This window comes from Oncorhynchus nerka, linkage group LG11, assembly GCF_034236695.1.
Source record: "Oncorhynchus nerka isolate Pitt River linkage group LG11, Oner_Uvic_2.0, whole genome shotgun sequence".
NCBI classification, from domain to species: domain Eukaryota; kingdom Metazoa; phylum Chordata; class Actinopteri; order Salmoniformes; family Salmonidae; genus Oncorhynchus; species Oncorhynchus nerka.
In genome coordinates, this window is record NC_088406.1 from 9,674,954 (window position 1) to 9,694,953 (window position 20,000).

At 50.8% G+C, this 20,000-nt stretch overlaps 1 protein-coding gene across 1 annotated transcript in view; it reads right to left on the reverse strand.

Moving 5' to 3' along the window:
* The window catches only part of LOC115125637 (SH2B adapter protein 2), a 57,073-nt gene that overhangs the window by 20,645 nt on the left and 16,428 nt on the right, over positions 1–20,000 (reverse strand). Inside the window, 2 exon segments of the mRNA XM_065024201.1 lie at positions 9,186–10,059; positions 10,061–10,129. Of these exon segments, the coding sequence (XP_064880273.1) occupies positions 9,186–10,059; positions 10,061–10,098 (912 nt within the window). The 5' untranslated portion in view covers positions 10,099–10,129.

The window sequence follows — 20,000 nt, forward strand, 5'->3', positions numbered from 1 at the left end:
GGTCTGCTGGGAGATTGATGGTGTGCTGGTGGGGCCTGAAGCAGAGGCAGAGCATCCGGACCAGACCGGGGCAAGTGAGACTTCGTGCCTCAGATACTAAGTCTCACAGACACCGTCGACTCCACAGAGCTTTGGCTTGTGAGAACCTGGACCCATAGCCACTTAGTATCACATCCGGCCGTGATTTGGAATCCCATAGGATGGCGCACAATTGGCCCAGCGTCGTCCGGGTTTGGCCGGGGGTAGGCCGTCATTGTAAATAAGAATTTGTTCTTAACGGACTTGCCTAGTTAAATTAAAAGGTTAAATAAATTATTTTAAAGTGTCTCAGAGTACGAGTGCTGATCTAGGATCTGTCCATACAATATTATTAGTATGATCTCCATCCTGACCACTGTTCTCAGTCCTGATCCACCATCCTGACCACTGTTCTCAGTCCTGATCCACCATCCTGACCACTGTTCTCAGTCCTGATCCACCATCCTGACCACTGTTCTCAGTCCTGATCCACCGTCCAGACCACTATTCTCTATCCAGACCAATGTTCTCCATCCTGACCACTATTCTCTATCCAGACCACTATTCTCTATCCAGACCAATGTTCTCAGTCCTGATCCACCATCCTGACCACTATTCTCTATCCAGACCACTATTCTCTATCCAGACCAATGTTCTCAGTCCTGATCCACCATCCTGACCACTATTCTCTATCCAGACCAATGTTCTCAGTCCTGATCCACCATCCTGACCACTATTCTCTATCCAGACCACTATTCTCTATCCAGACCAATGTTCTCAGTCCTGATCCACCGTCCAGACCACTATTCTCTATCCAGACCAATGATCTCTATCCTGACCACTATTCTCCATCCAGACCACTATTCTCCATCCTGACCACTATTCTCTATCCAGACCACTATTCTCCATCCTGACCACTATTCTCCATCCTGACCACTATTCTCCATCCTGACCACTATTCTCCATCCTGACCACTATTCTCCATCCTGACCACTATTCTCCATCCTGACCACTATTCTCCATCCAGACCACTATTCTCCATCCTGACCACTATTCTCCATCCAGACCACTATTCTCCATCCTGACCACTATTCTCCATCCTGACCACTATTCTCTATCCAGACCACTATTCTCCATCCTGACCACTATTCTCTATCCAGACCACTATTCTCCATCCTGACCACTATTCTCCATCCTGACCACTATTCTCTATCCAGACCACTATTCTCCATCCTGACCACTATTCTCTATCCAGACCACTATTCTCTATCCAGACCAATGTTCTCAGTCCTGATCCACCGTCCAGACCACTATTCTCTATCCAGACCAATGATCTCTATCCTGACCACTATTCTCCATCCAGACCACTATTCTCCATCCTGACCACTATTCTCTATCCTGACCACTATTCTCCATCCAGACCACTATTCTCCATCCTGACCACTATTCTCTATCCTGATCAATGTTCTCTATCCAGACCAATGATCTCTATCCAGACCAATGTTCTCCATCCTGACCACTATTCTCTATCCTGATCAATGTTCTCTATCCAGACCAATGTTCTCTATCCAGACCAATGTTCTCTATCCAGACCAATGTTCTCTATCCTGATCAATGTTCTCTATCCAGACCAATGTTCTCTATCCTGATCAATGTTCTCTATCCTGATCAATGTTCTCTATCCAGACCAATTACATTTACATTTAAGTCATTTAGCAGACGCTCTTATCCAGAGCGACTTACAAATTGGTGCATTCACCTTATGACCTCCAGTGGAACAGTAGTGCATCTAAATCTTTTCAGGGGGAGGGGGGGTGAGAGGGATTACTTTATCCTATCCTAGGTATTCCTTAAAGAGGTGGGGTTTCAGGTGTCTCCGGAAGGTGGTGATTGACTCCGCTGTCCTGGCGTCGTGAGGGAGTTTGTTCCACCATTGGGGGGCCAGAGCAGCGAACAGTTTTGACTGGGCTGAGCGGGAACTGTACTTCCTCAGTGGTAGGGAGGCGAGCAGGCCAGAGGTGGATGAACGCAGTGCCCTTGTTTGGGTGTAGGGCCTGATCAGAGCCACTGAGGTGCCGTTCCCCTCACAGCTCCGTAGGCAAGCACCATGGTCTTGTAGCGGATGCGAGCTTCAACTGGAAGCCAGTGGAGGAGCGGAGGAGCGGGGTGACGTGAGAGAACTTGGGAAGGTTGAACACCAGACCGTTCTGGATGAGTTGTAGGGGTTTAATGGCACAGGCAGGGAGCCCAGCCAACAGCGAGTTGCAGTAATCCAGACGGGAGATGACAAGTGCCTGGATTAGGACCTGCGCCGCTTCCTGTGTGAGGCAGGGTCGTACTCTGCGGATGTTGTAGAGCATGAACCTACAGGAACGGGCCACCGCCTTGATGTTAGTTGAGAACGACAGGGTGTTGTCCAGGATCACGCCAAGGTTCTTAGCGCTCTGGGAGGAGGACACAATGGAGTTGTCAACCGTGATGGCGAGATCATGGAACGGGCAGTCCTTCCCCGGGAGGAAGAGCAGCTCCGTCTTGCCGAGGTTCAGCTTGAGGTGGACCAATGAACCAATGTTCTCTATCCAGACCAATGTTCTCTATCCAGACCAATGTTCTCTATCCAGACCACTATTCTCTATCCAGACCACTGTTCTCTATCCAGACCACTGTTCTCTATCCAGACCACTGTTCTCTATCCAGACCACTGTTCTCTATCCAGACCACTGTTCTCTATCCAGACCACTGTTCTCTATCCAGACCACTGTTCTCTATCCAGACCACTGTTCTCTATCCAGACCACTATTCTCTATCCAGACCACTATTCTCTATCCAGACCACTATTCTCTATCCAGACCACTATTCTCTATCCAGACCACTATTCTCTATCCAGACCACTATTCTCTATCCAGACCAATGTTCTCTATCCAGACCACTATTCTCTATCCAGACCAATGATCTCTATCCAGACCACTGTTCTCTATCCAGACCACTATTCTCTATCCAGACCACTATTCTCTATCCAGACCACTATTCTCTATCCAGACCACTATTCTCTATCCAGACCACTATTCTCTATCCAGACCAATGTTCTCTATCCTGACCACTATTCTATATCCAGACCACTATTCTCTATCCAGACCACTATTCTCTATCCAGACCACTATTCTCCCTCCTGACCACTATTCTCTATCCAGACCAATGTTCTATATCCAGACCAATGTTCTCCATCCAGACCACTATTCTCTATCCTGACCACTATTCTCTATCCAGACCAATGTTCTCTATCCAGACCAATGTTCTCCGTCCTGACCACTATTTTCTATCCAGACCACTATTCTCTATCCAGACCAATGTTCTCCATCCACTATTCTCCGTCCAGACCACTATTCTATATCCAGACCAATGTTCTCCGTCCTGACCACTATTCTCTATCCAGACCACTATTCTCTATCCAGACCAATGATCTCTATCCTGACCAATGTTCTCTATCCAGACCACTATTCTCTATCCAGACCACTATTCTCTATCCTGACCACTATTCTCTATCCTGACCACTATTCTCCCTCCTGACCACTATTCTCTATCCAGACCACTATTCTCTGTCCAGACCACTATTCTCTATCCAGACCAATGTTCTCCATCCACTATTCTCCGTCCAGACACTATTCTATATCCAGACCACTATTCTCCGTCCTGACCACTATTCTCTATCCAGACCACTATTCTCCCTCCTGACCACTATTCTCCATCCAGACCACTATTCTCCGTCCTGACCACTATTCTCCATCCTGACCACTATTCTCCGTCCTGACCACTATTCTCCGTCCTGACCACTATTCTCCGTCCTGACCACTATTCTCCATCCTGACCACTATTCTCCATCCTGACCACTATTCTCCGTCCTGACCACTATTCTCCGTCCTGACCACTATTCTCCGTCCTGACCACTATTCTCCGTCCTGACCACTATTCTCCGTCCTGACCACTATTCTCCGTCCAGACCACTATTCTCCGTCCAGACCACTATTCTCCCTCCTGACCACTATCCTCCGACCTGACCACTATTCTCCGTCCAGACCACTATTCTCCGTCCAGACCACTATTCTCCGTCCAGACCACTATTCTCCATCCTGATCCACCGTCCAGACCACTATTCTCCATCCTGACCACTATTCTCCGTCCAGACCACTATTCTCCGTCCAGACCACTATTCTCCGTCCTGACCACTATTCTCCGTCCAGACCACTATTCTCCATCCTGACCACTATTCTCTATCCTGACCACTATTCTCTATCCTGACCACTATTCTCTATCCTGACCACTATTCTCCGTCCAGACCACTATTCTCTATCCTGACCACTATTCTCCGTCCAGACCACTATTCTCTATCCTGACCACTATTCTCTATCCTGACCACTATTCTCTATCCTGACCACTATTCTCTATCCTGACCACTATTCTCCCTCCTGACCACTATTCTCTATCCAGACCACTATTCTCCATCCTGACCACTATTCTCCATCCTGACCACTATTCTCCATCCTGACCACTATTCTCCGTCCTGACCACTATTCTCCGTCCTGACCACTATTCTCCGTCCTGACCACTATTCTCCATCCTGACCACTATTCTCCATCCTGACCACTATTCTCCATCCTGACCACTATTCTCCATCCTGACCACTATTCTCCATCCTGACCACTATTCTCCATCCTGACCACTATTCTCCCTCCTGACCACTATTCTCCATCCTGACCACTATTCTCCCTCCTGACCACTATTCCTACTCTAAGAGGCTTTGTGGATACGGGCCCTGATTAGACAACCGTAGTGAAGCAGTCACTGTTGAGCCGTGGACTTGTACGTCTCTTCAGGGAACAGTGTCTTTGTGGCCATTGGGCACCTGGATCACAAGTGGTCTCTTTTCCCACCTCAGTGACTGAATCAGTTTGCAGGATTTGCAGGAATCAGTTTACAGAAACTCTCTCTATATAATAACATGATTAATTCATGTAAAAATCATAAAATTACCAAACCCGTTCACAGGAATGGATAACAGTAGAGATTCCTCCATCCCCCTCCCTCCCTCCCCTCCCTCCCTCCCTCCCTCCCTCCATCCCTCTCTCTCTCCCTCCATCTCATGGATAACAGTAGAGATTCCTCCATCCCCTCCCTCCCCTCCCTCCCCCTCCATCTCCATCCCCTCCCTCCCTCCATCCATCCCTCTCCCTCCCTCCATCTCCCTCCCTCCCCTCCCTCCCTCCCTCCCTCCCTCCATCCCCCTCCTCCATCTCATGGATAACAGTAGAGATTCCTCCATCCCCCCTCCATCCCTCCCTCCCTCCCTCTCCCTCCCTCCATCCATCCCCTCCATCCCCCTCCCTCCCTCCCTCCCTCCATCCCCCTCCCTCCATCCCCCTCCCTCCATCCCCCTCCTCCATCTCATGGATAACAGTAGAGATGCCTCCATCCCCCTCCCTCCCTCTCCCTCCCTCCCTTCATCTCATGGATAACAGTAGAGATTCCTCCATCCCCCCCTCCCTCCCTCCCTCCCTCCCTCCATCCATTCATCCTCTCCCTCCCTCCATCCCCCTCCTCCATCTCATGGATAACAGTAGAGATTCCTCCATCCCCCTCCCTCCTCCTTCTCCCTCCCTCCATCCATCCCCCTCCATCCCCCTCCCTCCCTCCATCCACCTCCATCCCCCTCCCTCCATCCCCCTCCTCCATCTCATGGATAACAGTAGAGATTCCTCCATCCCCTCCCTCTCCCTCCCTCCCTTCATCTCATGGATAACAGTAGAGATTCCTCCATCCCCCTCCCTCCCTCCCTCCCTCCATCCATCCATCCCTCTCCCTCCCTCCATCCCCCTCCTCCATCTCATGGATAACAGTAGAGATTCCTCCATTCCCCTCCCTCCCTCCTCCATCCATCCCCCTCCATCCCCCTCCATCCCTCCCTCCCTCCATCCCCCTCCCTCCATCCCCTCCTCCATCTCATGGATAACAGTAGAGATTCCTCCATCCCCCTCCCTCCCTCCCTCCTCCATCCATCCCCCCTCCATCCTCCATCTCCATCCCTCCATCCCCCTCCATCCCTCCATCCATCCCCCTCCATCCCCCTCCATCCCCCTCCATCTCATGGATAACAGTAGAGATTCCTCCATCCCCCCCCCTCCCTCCCTCCATCTCATGGATAACAGTAGAGATTCCTCCATCCCCTCCCTCCCTCCCTCCATCCATCCCTCTCCCTCCCTCCATCCCCCTCCTCCATCTCATGGATAACAGTAGAGATTCCTCCATCCCCCTCCCTCCCTCCCTCCTCCATCCATCCCCTTCCTCCATCTCATGGATAACAGTAGAGATTCCTCCATCCCCATCCCTCTCCCTCCCTCCATCCATCTCCTCCATCTCATGGATAACAGTAGAGATCCCCATCCCCTCCCTCTCCCTCCCTCCATCTCATGGATAACAGTAGAGATTCCTCCATCCCCTCCCCTCCCCTCCCTCCATCTCATGGATAACAGTAGAGATTCCTCCATCCCCTCCCTCCATCTCCCTCCATCCATGGATCAGTAGAGATTCCTCCCTCCCCTCCCTCCATCTCATGGATAACAGTAGAGATTCCTCCATCCCCCTCCCTCCCTCCTCCCTCCATCCATCCCTCCATCCCCCTCCTCCATCTCATGGATAACAGTAGAGATTCCTCCATCCCCCTCCCTCCTTCTCCCTCCCTCCATCCATCCCCCTCCCTCCCTCCATCCCCCTCCATCTCATGGATAACAGTAGAGATTCCTCCATCCCCCTCCCCTCCCTCCCTCCATCTCATGGATAACAGTAGAGATTTCTCCATCCCCCTCCCTCCTCCATCCATCCATCCCCTCCCTCCCTCCATCCCCCCTCCATCTCATGGATAACAGTAGAGATTCCTCCATCCCCCCCTCCCTCCCTCCATCCATCCATCCCCCTCCTCCATCTCATGGATAACAGTAGAGATTTATCCATCCCCATCCCCTCCCTCCCTCCATCCATCCCTCCATCTCATGGATAACAGTAGAGATTCCTCCATCCCCCTCCCTCCCTCCCTCCATCTCCATCCATCCCTCCATCCCCCTCCCTCCCTCCCTCCCTCCATCTCATGGATAACAGTAGAGATTCCTCCATCCCCCTCCTCTCCCTCCCTCCATCCATCTCCCTCCATCTCATGGATCAGTAGAGATTCCTCCATCCCCCTCCCTCTCCCTTCCTCCATCTCATGGATAACAGTAGAGATTCCTCCATCCCCCCCCTCCATCCATCTCTCCATCTCATGGATAACAGTAGAGATTCCTCCATCCCCCTCCCCTCCCTCCCTCCATCTCATGGATAACAGTAGAGATTCCTCCATCCCTCCCATCCTCCCTCCCTCCATCTCATGGATAACAGTAGAGATTCCTCCATCCCCCTCCCTCCCTCCCTCCATCCATCCATCCCCTCCATCTCCATGGATAACAGTAGAGATTCCTCCATCCCCCTCCCTCTCCCTCCCTCCCTCCATCTCATGGATAACAGTAGAGATTCCTCCATCCCCCTCCCTCTCCCTCCCTCCCTCCATCTCATGGATAACAGTAGAGATTCCTCCATCCCCCTCCCTCTCCCTCCCTCCCTCCATCTCATGGATAACAGTAGAGATTCCTCCATCCCCCTCCCTCTCCCTCCCTCCATCCATCTCCCTCCATCTCATGGATAACAGTAGAGATTCCTCCATCCCCCTCCCTCTCCCTCCCTCCCTCCATCTCATGGATAACAGTAGAGATTCCTCCATCCCCCTCCCTCCATCTCCCTCCATCTCATGGATAACAGTAGAGATTCCTCCAGTCTCCACAGATTTGGGAAATCTGCATTTTGTTTTAATACCCCAATTTTGTGGAACATTCTGGAGAGTTGGCTGCAGTTAGATGTGCCGGTGGCACTCAAGAAGTTTAAATTATTGATCGAGGACCTCTATGTAGTTGAATGTGATTGTTTTAAAATGTTTATTTTCTATTGTTTTTACTGTGCTGACTTTGTTTTATACACATACATGTAGTATGTTTTAATATTCCGTGTTTTATTGTCATGTGTACAGGGCTCTCTTATAAAACAGATTAGAATCTCAATGTGACTCCCTGTTTAAATAAAGGTTCAATCAATCAAATCCTCATACTGTGTCTCTCCCCGTAAAGCCATGTGCTCCTGAGTGTTTCCCCTGAGTGTGCTGCTTACCAAGCTGCCTTATTTGAGGTCCTTCAGAAATCCCTCCATCCCCCTCCCTCCCTCCCTCTCCCTCCCTCCCTCCATCCATCCATCTCCCTCCATCCCCCCCCTCCCTCCCTCCATCCCCCTCCCTCCCTCCGTCCCCCTCCCTCCCTCCATCTCCCTCCCTCCCTCCCGCCATCCCCCTCCCTCCCTCCGTCCCCCTCCCTCCCTCCATCTCCCTCCCTCCCTCCATCCCCCTCCATCCCTCCCTCCATCCCCCTCCCTCCCTCCCTCCCTCCATCCCCCTCCCTCCCTCCCTCCCTCCCTCCCTCCCTCCCTCCCTCCCTCCCTCCCCCTCCCTCCCCCTCCCTCCCTCCCTCCATCTCCCTCCCTCCCTCCCGCCATCCCTCCTCCCTCCCTCCATCCCCTCCCTCCCTCCATCCCCCTCCCTCCCTCCATCCCTCCCTCCCTCCATCTCCCTCCCTCCCTCCCGCCATCCCCCCTCCCTCCCTCCTCCCTCCATCCATCCCCCTCCCTCCCTCCATCCCTCCCTCCATCCCCCTCCCTCCTCCATCTCCATCTCCCTCCCTCCATCCAACTCCCTCCATCCATCCCCCCTCCCTCCATCCCGCTCCCTCCCTCCATCCATCTCCCTCCCTCCATCTCCCTCCCTCCCGCCATCCCTCTCACTCCAGCTCATCCCCTCCCTCCCTCCCTCGTATCCTTGGGCCCCCTGATATGAAGGGAGAGCAGAGAGATTTAAACAGCTTCAGTCATATTTTCTCACCTTAAGGTCAGAACCAGTGATCTGTGAAGCCCGCATAGACAAATATGACAGTGTGTGTGTTTTCGTGTGTGTGTTTTCGTGTGTGTGTTTTTGTGTGTGTGTTTTCGTGTGTGTTTTTGTGTGTGTGTTTTCGTGTGTGTGTTTTCGTGTGTGTTTTTTTGTCTACCTTGGGTGGCACATAGAACTCCAACAGGAACTTGTCACCCCCTTCGTCCCTCCTGGTCTTCCTCAGCAGCAACCTACACTTCTGCCACTGAGGCACCCCTATACAGTTAGTATCATCAGCTACCATGTAACGCAGAGCCCCCTCTCTCTGGATCTCCAGCAGCTCAGCCTTGTGCCCCTGAGACCCCCTGGGAAGACGCAGTCTCTGGGACCACCTCTCCCCCCCTGGCTCCCCTCCTCCGTTGACCCGTCTGACCCCTCCGGACCCCACCACAGGGTCTGGTTCAGGGGAGGCGTGGCGGTGCCAGATCTCCTTCACCCCGTCCACCACACACAGACTCATGTTCCTCAGAGAGAATCCCTTCTTGAAGCGGGCCTTGGGGTGTCCCACTGACACGTCCTCTGAGCTGCGTGACTGGCCCAGAGCAGAGGGCTTGTGGGCGGGCTGAGGGGTGCGGGAGGTGGCCATAGAGGAGGAACTACCTCCTCCTATCCCTTCTAGTCCTAAACCTCCACTGTCCATACTGTCCAGGGAGTCAGTGGAGGCGTCCTTGCGTCGTTGATAGAGGTCGTTGTGTCCGTAGGGCAAAGGGCAGCCCTGGATCCCCAGGAAGGGAACAATGCTGTACTTGGGGGGAGCGTTGGAGCCGTCGTCCCCTGGCAAGAGCGAGGCCTGGTGGTCCCTGGCCTGGGCGACAGCAGCAGAGAAACACTCCAGGAAGTGTCTGACGAAGTGCTGCGAGAAGCTGCTGTCGGCGCCCGGGGCGTCGTAGCACGGGTTCTCCGTCAGGAAGCGGCGGAACTTGTGGGCAAAGTCGGCGGCGGCGGCACGGGCATGGAGCTCACAGAACTCTCGCCAGTCGGGCAGCGGGCAGGGAGAACTCCGGGCTGCCGGGCACTGCCGCGCTGTTCATCACTGGGCCATGCCAACCCACCTGGGAGAGGCTGAGAGAGATGACAGAAGGAAAGGAAGAGGGAGAGAGAGAGAGAGGTGTGAGGTGAGAGAGAGAGAGGTGTGAGGTGTGAGAGAGAGCGAGGTGAGAGAGCGCGTGCCAACATACCGTGTGTCTGCCACCAATAGCAGGGAAAGACACATTACAGTGAGAATGTGTGCAGCCTAGCATATACAAATGACAGCGCCAACAGTCCCTGCCGTGTGAAAAACAGAAGATGTGGGAATGAAACAGACTGCTGAGGCTGGGAGATCGTGAGCGTGTCATTTCCCTAAATAGAGGCGACAGGCCACAGCCCCAGTCCTTCTCTCTCTGTGGAAGAACGATCTCCCCACACAGCCCTGCTACACCGACACACATCAATCACAAGGCTCATATACCAGCTGACATCATATGTTGTTAAGAGGTTATTGACATGGACGTGACTAGAGCCAGATGGAATCTGCAGGAAATCATTTCCTTTTAATAGTTTTTATCCGGCTGTGTTCATCTAATAAAAATAAAAAATCTGTATCCTTGTTTTGTACCAGTGTTTGGTTTGGAATTCTACAGATAGCATGACTAAAGCGCAGATACAATATAATTAAATACAATCCAATTCAAGAGAAACTTAATATATTAACTGTTTGTCAGCTAGAAATCTAAATGTTTAAACTCAAACCGATGAGTTCTCCCTCCCTCTCTTCCCTTTGTCTATAGGCAGCCTGCATTAGTTGTTATCCCTGTAAATCAATGTGACAGAGACCACCTGGTTCCTCCTCTCCTACTGGAGATACTCATCCCTCTCATATCTCATCCCCCCCATCTCTCACTCTCATCCCTCTCACCCCCCACCTATCTCATCCATCTCCCCCCCCCCATCTATCTCTCTCCCCTCCATCTCTCACCCCCTCTCTCATCCCTCTCACCCCCATCTCTCACTCTCATCCCTCTCACCCCCCATCTCTCTCTCACCCCCCATCGCTCTCACCCCTCCCCATCTCTCTCTCACCCCCCATCTCTCTACTCTCATCCCTCTCACCCCCCCCCATCTCTCTCTCTCTAATCCCCCCCATCTCTCTCTCTCATCCCCCATCTCCCCCCCCACCCCACCATCTCTCTCTGCCTCACTGGATGTATGACTCAACCCTATCCCTTCACTCCCTGCCTCGCCAGGCCCAGGCTGTGCCAAACCACATCAGATCACACACAAACGCTCTCGCTCTCTCCCTCTTCTCTATCTCATTTCTCCCCTCCTACACGCACCCCTGCTCCCCATTGCTTGCTAGCTCAGGTCACTCCTGCTCCCCATTGCTGAGGAGAAACCCCTAGTACATACAGCCCCCCGTTCTCTCCACTCTGAAGCCCTGCAGTAAAGAACCAACTGAGCTGGATTAAAATCAGGTCACATGAAGGACCCTGACTAAGCCCAGGGAAGGATAAGGAGAAACCCCCCAGTACATACAGCTGAGGGAGAAACCCCCCAGTACATACAGCTGAGGGAGAAACCCCCCAGTACATACAGCTGAGGGAGAACCCCCCCAGTACATAGAGCTGAGGGAGAACCCCCCCAGTACATAGAGCTGAGGGAGAAACCCCCCAGTATATAGAGCTGAGGGAGAAACCCCCCAGTATATAGAGCTGAGGGAGAAACCCCCCAGTACATAGAGCTGAGGGAGAAACCCCCCAGTACATACAGCTGAGGGAGAAACCCCCAGTACATACAGCGGTGGGAGAAACCCCCCAGTACATACAGCTGAGGGAGAACCCCCCCAGTACATAGAGCTGAGAGAGAAACCCCCAGTACATAGAGCTGAGGGAGAAACCCCCCAGTACATACAGCTGAGGAGAACCCCCAGTACATACAGCTGAGGGAGAAACCCCCAGTACATACAGCCCAGGGAGAAACCCCCCAGTACATAGAGCTGAGGGAGAAACCCCCCAGTACATACAGGTGAGGTAGAAACCCCCCAGTACATACAGCTGAGGTAGAAACCCCCCAGTACATACAGCTGAGGGAGAAACCCCCCAGTACATACAGCTGAGGGAGAAACCCCCCAGTACATACAGCAGAGGGAGAAACCCCCCAGTACATACAGCAGAGGGAGAAACCCCCCAGTACATACAGCAGAGGGAGAAACCCCCCAGTACATACAGCTGAGGGAGGGAGCTTCCATCTACCACCTTCTTTCAACATGTAAAGACTTGTTTGTAATGCACCGAGATAAAAGTACATCTAGAGTTTGTGGAGGGAAGGGTAAGATAGGGGGAGGAAGGAGGAGAGGATAGGAGGGAGGAAGGAAGGAAGGAGGGAACAAAGGATAGGGGGAGGAAGGAGGAGAGGATAGGATGGAGGAGAAGAGGATAGGAAGGAGGAGGAAGGAGGAGAGGATAGGAGGGAGGGAGGAAGGAAGGAACAAAGGATAGGGGGAGGAAGGAGGAGAGGATAGGATGGAGGAGAAGAGGATAGGAAGGAGGAGAGGATAGGAGGGAGGGAACAAAGGATAGGGGGAGGAAGGAGGAGAGGATAGGATGGAGGAGAAGAGGATAGGAAGGAGGAAGGAAGAGAGGATAGGAGGGAGGAAGGAAGAGAGGATAGGATGGAGGAGAAGAGGATAGGAAGGAGGAAGGAAGAGAGGATAGGAGGGAGGAAGGAAGAGAGGATAGGATGGAGGAGAAAATCAGAAGACACGTTCATGTTAAGTGAAATCCCTCGCCTCTCTCAACTCTGGATCCTGGGGAAATACAGCAGGAATGATCGGCATTGCATCAATGTCTCCAGTCTTCCCTCAGATGAATCCCAGCCAGAAATCAGCACAAATGTAATTGAAGAATCCATAGTCTCGAACCACTTCTGGGAAAATTGGGCAACACTAAACAAACAGAGTTATCTATCCAAAATGGAGTTGTACGGGTAAACCACTTCTTCAATCTTTTTGTTCACTATAACAAAGAACAAACAGCAAAAACATATACACGATCAAATACAAATCTTAGTTGTTTCTATTAAAAGACTACCAGAACCCACTGGATTCTCCAATTACATTGACTGAACAAAATACAAACCCTCTTTCTCAAAAAGGCCTGTGGTGTTGATGGTATCCTCAATGAAATGATAAAATATACAGACCACAAATTCCAATTGGCTATACTAAAACTCTAACATCATCCTTAGCTCTGGCACCTTCCCCAATATTTGGAACCAAGGAGTGATCACCCCAATCCACAAAAGTGGAGACAAATTTGACACCAATAACTACAGTACCGTGGATATGAGTCAACAGCGACCTGGAAAAATCCTCTGCATTATCATTAACAGCAGACTCCTACATTTCCTCAATGAAAATAATGTACTGAGGAAATATCAAATTGGCTTTTTTACCAAATTACCGTACAACAGATTTTCTAAAGGGTCTGCTATGCAAATTGATGGAAAGTGGCGTTGGGGGAAACATACGACATTATAAAATCCGTTACACAAAATTGAAAAATATTTGGGAGAAAAAAAAAAAATAAAAAAATTCCACAGGGCCGTGAGGTGAGACAGGGATGCAGCTTAAGCACCACACTCTTCAACACATATATGTAACCTCTCACTGGCTCAGCGACCAGGAGATAGTTGGCTAAGCTCAGCGACCAGGAGATAGTTGGCTAGGCTCAGCGACCAGGAGATAGTTGGCTAGGCTCAGCAACCAGGAGATAGTAGGCTAGGCTCAGCGACCAGGAGATAGTATGCTAGGCTCAGCAACCAGGAGATAGTATGCTAGGCTCAGCGACCAGGAGATAGTATGCTAGGCTCAGCAACCAGGAGATAGTATGCTAAGCTCAGCAACCAGGAGATAGTATGCTAAGCTCAGCAACCAGGAGATAGTATGCTAAGCTCAGCGACTAGGAGATAGTATGCTAAGCTCAGCGACCAGGAGATAGTTGGCTAGGCTCAGCAACCAGGAGATCGTATGCTAGGCTCAGCAACCAGGAGATAGTATGCTAGGCTCAGCAACCAGGAGATAGTATGCTAAGCTCAGCAACCAGGAGATAGTAGGCTAGGCTCAGCGACCAGGAGATAGTTGGCTAGGCTCAGCGACCAGGAGATAGTTGGCTAGGCTCAGCAACCAGGAGATAGTTGGCTAGTCTTCTGTTCCCACATGCTTCAAGAGGGCCACCCATTGTTCCTGTTCCCAAGAAAGCTAAGGTAACTGAACGAAACGACTTCTGTCATCATGAAGTGCTTTGAGAGACGAGTCAAGGACCATATCACCTCCACCCTACCTAACACCCTAGACCCACTACAATTTGCTTACCGCCCCAATAGGTCCACAGATGACGCAATCGCAACCACACTGCACACGGCCCTAACCCATCTGGACAAGAGGAATACCTATGTGAGAATGCTGAGACCCTGGGTCTCAACCCGCCCTGTGCAACTGGTTACTGGACTTCCTGATGGGCCGCCCCCAGGTGGTGAGGGTAGGTACCAACATCTCCACCCCGCTGATCCTCAACACTGGGGACCCACAAGGGTGCGTTCTGAGCCCTCTCCTGTACTCCCTGTTCACCCACAACTGAGTGGCCATGCACGCCTCCAACTCAATCATCAAGTTTGCGGACGACACTACAGTGGTAGGCTTGATTACCAACAACGACGAGACGGCCTACAGGGAGGAGGTGAGGGCCCTCGGAGTGTGGTGTCAGGAAATAACCTCACACTCAACGTCAACAAAACAGAGGAGATGATTGTGGACTTCAGGAAACAGCAGAGGGAGCACCCCCCTTTCCACATCGATGGTACAGTGGTGGAAAAGGTGGAAAGTTTTAAGTTCCTCGGCGTACACATCACAAACAATCTGAACTGGACCACCCACACAGACAGCGTGGTGAAGAAGGCGCAGCAGGACCTCTTCAACCTCAGGAGGCTGAAGAAATTCAGCTTGTCACCAAAAGCACTCAAACTTCTACAGATGCACAACAACCACCCAAGCCACTGCCTGTTCACCCCGCTATCATCCAGAAGGCGAGGTCAGTACAGGTGCATCAAAGCAGGGACCGAGAGACTGAAAAACAGTTTCTATCTCAAGGCCAACAGCCACCACTAACATTGAGTGGCTGCTGCCAACATACTGACTCAACCCCAGCCACTTTAATAATGGGAATTGATGGAAAATATATTGATGGAAAAATGTATCACTAGCCACTTTAAACAATGCCACTTAACATAATGTTTACATACCCTACATTACTCATCTCATATGTATATGTAAATACTGTGCTAATTTAAACTGCTGCATCTTGCCATCTTTATGTAATACATGTATCACTAGCCACTTTATGTTTATATACCCTACATTACTCATCTCATATGTATATACTGTACTCGATACCATCTACTGCATCTTGCCTATGCCGCTCTGTACCATCACTCATTCATATATCTTTATGTACATATCCTTTACCCCTTTACACTTGTGTGTATAAGGTAGTAGTTGTGGAATGGTTAGGTTAGATTACTCATTGGTTATTACTGCATTGTCGGAACTAGAAGCACAAGCATTTCGCTACACTTGCATTAACATCTGCTAACCATGTGTATGTGACAGATAAATTGTGATTTGATTTGAGTTAGTACTACAGGATCAAATTTATGTTTGAAAAAGCTAGCCTTAGCTTTCCTAACTGCCTGTGTATATTTGTTCCTAACTTCCCTGAAGGGGGCTATTCGATGTGAATGCAGAACACCACAAGATGTTTTTGTGCTGCTCAAGGGGAGACAGGTCTGGAGTGAACCAAGGACTATATCTATTCCTAGTTCTACATTTTTTGAATGGGGCATGCATATTTAAGACGGCTATTCTTTAAAAGTGCCTTCCTCACCAGGCATCATCTACTGACGGGATGAGGTCAATGTCATTCCAGGATACCTCGGCCAGGTCGATTAGAAATGCCTGCTCGCAGAAGTGTTTTAGGGAGCGTTTGACAGTGATGAGGGGTGGTCGTTTGGTCGCAGATCCATTACGGATGCAGGCAATGATCGCTGAGATCTTGATTGAAAACAACAGAGGTGTATTTGGAGGGCGAGTTAGTTAGGATGACATCTACATTTACATTACATTTAAGTCATTTAGCAGACGCTCTTATCCAGAGCGACTTACAAATTGGTGCTTTCACCTTATGACATCCAGTGGAACAGCCACTTTACAATAGTGCATCTAGGTCTTTTAAGGGGGGGGGAGAAGGATTACTTTATCCTATCCTAGGTATTCCTTAAAGAGGTGGGGTTTCAGGTGTCTCCGGAAGGTGGTGATTGACTCCGCTGTCCTGGCGTCGTGAGGGAGTTTGTTCCACCATTGGGGGCCAGAGCAGCGAACAGTTTTGACTGGGCTGAGCGGGAACTGTACTTCCTCAGTGGTAGGGAGGCGAGCAGGCCAGAGGTGGATGAACGCAGTGCCCTTGTTTGGGTGTAGGGCCTGATCAGAGCCTGGAGGTACTGAGGTGCCGTTCCCCTCACAGCTCCGTAGGCAAGCACCATGGTCTTGTAGCGGATGCGAGCTTCAACTGGAAGCCAGTGGAGAGAGCGGAGGAGCGGGGTGACGTGAGAGAACTTGGGAAGGTTGAACACCAGACGGGCTGCGGCGTTCTGGATGAGTTGTAGGGGTTTAATGGCACAGGCAGGGAGCCCAGCCAACAGCGAGTTGCAGTAATCCAGACGGGAGATGACAAGTGCCTGGATTAGGACCTGCGCCGCTTCCTGTGTGAGGCAGGGTCGTACTCTGCGGATGTTGTAGAGCATGAACCTACAGGAGCGGGCCACCGCCTTGATGTTATTTGAGAACGACAGGGTGTTGTCCAGGATCACGCCAAGGTTCTTAGCGCTCTGGGACGAGGACACAATGGAGTTGTCAACCGTGATGGCGAGATCATGGAACGGGCAGTCCTTCCCCGGGAGGAAGAGCAGCTCCGTCTTGCCGAGGTTCAGCTTGAGGTGATGATCCGTCATCCACACTGATATGTCTGCCAGACATGCAGAGATGCGATTCGCCACCTGGTCGTCAGAAGGGGGAAAGGAGAAGATTAATTGTGTGTCGTCTGCATAGCAATGATAGGAGAGACCATGTGAGGTTATGACAGAGCCAAGTGACTTGGTGTATAGCGAGAATAGGAGAGGGCCTAGAACAGAGCCCTGGGGGACACCAGTGGTGAGAGCACGTGGTGAGGAGACGGATTCTCGCCACGCCACCTGGTAGGAGCGACCTGTCAGGTAGGACGCCCAAGCTCGCAAGCGTGGGCCGCGCCTGGAGGAGATGCCCAACTCGGAGAGGGTGGAGAGGAGGATCTGATGGTTCACAGTATCGAAGGCAGCCGATAGGTCTAGAAGGATGAGAGCAGAGGAGAGAGAGTTAGCTTTAGCAGTGCGGAGCGCCTCCGTGATACAGAGAAGAGCAGTCTCAGTTGAATGACTAGTCTTGAAACCTGACTGATTTGGATCAAGAAGGTCATTCTGAGAGAGATAGCGGGAGAGCTGGCCAAGGACGGCACGTTCAAGAGTTTTGGAGAGAAAAGAAAGAAGGGATACTGGTCTGTAGTTGTTGACATCGGAGGGATCGAGTGTAGGTTTTTTCAGAAGTAGGGTGCAACTCTCTAGCTGGCTCGTTCTTGAAGACAGGAGGGACGTAGCCAGCGGTCAGGGATGAGTTGATGAGCGAGGTGAGGTCAGTAGACGTTGGCTGGCTGGGAGAAGGTCACCGGAGATGGTCTGGAGAAGAGAGGAGGGGATAGGGTCAAGCGGGCAGGTTGTTGGGCGGCCGCAATTATCACTCTAAGACTCCACACTCTAAACTACACAATTATCCGTCACAAGATGTCAGTTGAGATGTCATCTGGAGAGAGAGGGGAGAAAGAGGTCAGAGCACAGGGTAGGGCAGTGTGAGCAGAACCAGTGGTGTCGTTTGACTTAGCAAACGAGGATCGGATGTCGTCGACCTTCTTTTCAAAATGGTTGACATTTTTAGAAGTAGAAGTCATCTGCAGAGAGGAGGAGGGGGGGGGAGGATTCAAGAGGGAGGAGAAGGTGGCAAAGAGCTTCAACCTAGGGTTAGAGGCAGATGCTTGGAATTTAGAGTGGTAGAAAGTGGCTTTAGCAGCAGAGACAGAGAGATCTTTGTGGGCTATACTCAGGATGGTAAGTTGGTGGTTGAAGATATCCCTCTAGTGGTGTGGGGGCTGTGCTTTGGCAAAGTGGGTGGGGTTATATCCTTCCTGTTTGGCCCTGTCAAAGTGGGTGGGGTGTCCTCGGATGGGGCCACAGTGTCTCCTGACCCCTCCTGTCTCAGCCTTCAGTATTTATGCTGCAGTAGTTTATGTGTCGGGGGGCTGGGGTCAGTTTGTTATATCTGGAGTACTTCTCCTGTCCTAGTCTGCTGTCCGGACCTCTTGCAGTCTCTATGGGGGTGCCACAGGGTTCAATTCTTCTCTGTATACATCAATGAGGTCGCTCTTGCTGCTGGTGAGTCTCTGATCCACCTCTACGCAAACGACACCATTCTGTATACTTCTGGCCCTTCTTTGGACACAGTGTTAACAACCCTCCAGGCAAGCTTCAATGCCATACAACTCTCCTTCCGTGGCCTCCAATTGCTCTTAAATACAAGTAAAACTAAATGCATGCTCTTCAACCGACCGCTATCTGCACCTACCCGCCTGTCCAACATCACTACTCTGGACGGCTCTGACTTAGAATACGTGGACAACTACAAATACTTAGGTGTCTGGTTAGACTGTAAACTCTCCTTCCAGACCCATATCAAACATCTCCAATCCAAAGTTAAATCTAGAATTGGCTTCCTATTTCGCAACAAAGCATCCTTCACTCATGCTGCCAAACATACCCTTGTAAAACTGACCATCCTACCAATCCTCGACTTTGGCGATGTCATTTACAAAATAGCCTCCAATACCCTACTCAACAAATTGGATGCAGTCTATCACAGTGCAATCCGTTTTGTCAGCAAAGCCCCATATACTACCCACCATTGCGACCTGTACGCTCTCGTTGGCTGGCCCTCGCTTCATACTCGTCGCCAAACCCACTGGCTCCACGTCATCGACAAGACCCTGCTAGGTAAAGTCCCCCCTTATCTCAGCTCGCTGGTCACCATAGCATCTCCCACCTGTAGCACACGCTCCAGCAGGTATATCTCTCTAGTCACCCCCAAAACCAATTCTTTCTTTGGCCGCCTCTCCTTCCAGTTCTCTACTGCCAATGACTGGAACAAACTACAAAAATCTCTGAAACTGGAAACACTTATCTCCCTCACTAGCTTTAAGCACCAACTGTCAGAGCAGCTCACAGATTACTGCACCTGTACATAGCCCACCTATAATTTAGCCCAAACAACTACCTCTTTCCCAACTGTATTTAATTTATTTATTTATTTTGCACCCCATTATTTTTATTTCTACTTTGCACATTCTTCCATTGCAAAACTACCATTCCAGTGTTTTACTTGCTATATTGTATTTACTTTGCCACCATGGCCTTTTTTGCCTTCCACTCCCTTCTCACCTCATTTGCTCAAATCGTATATAGACTTGTTTAGACTGTATGTTTGTTTTACTCCATGTGTAACTCTGTGTCGTTGTATCTGTCGAACTGCTTTGCTTTATCTTGGCCAGGTCGCAATTGTAAATGAGAACTTGTTCTCAACTTGCCTACCTGGTTAAATAAAGGTGAAATAAAAAATAAATAAAGTAAATTCGGTGTCCTGTGTGAATCTAAGTGTGCGTTCTCTAATTCTCTCCTTCTCTCTTTCTTTCTCTCTCTTGGAGGACCTGAGCCCTAGGAACATGCCCCAGGACCACCTGACATGATGACTCCTTGCTGTCCCCAGTAC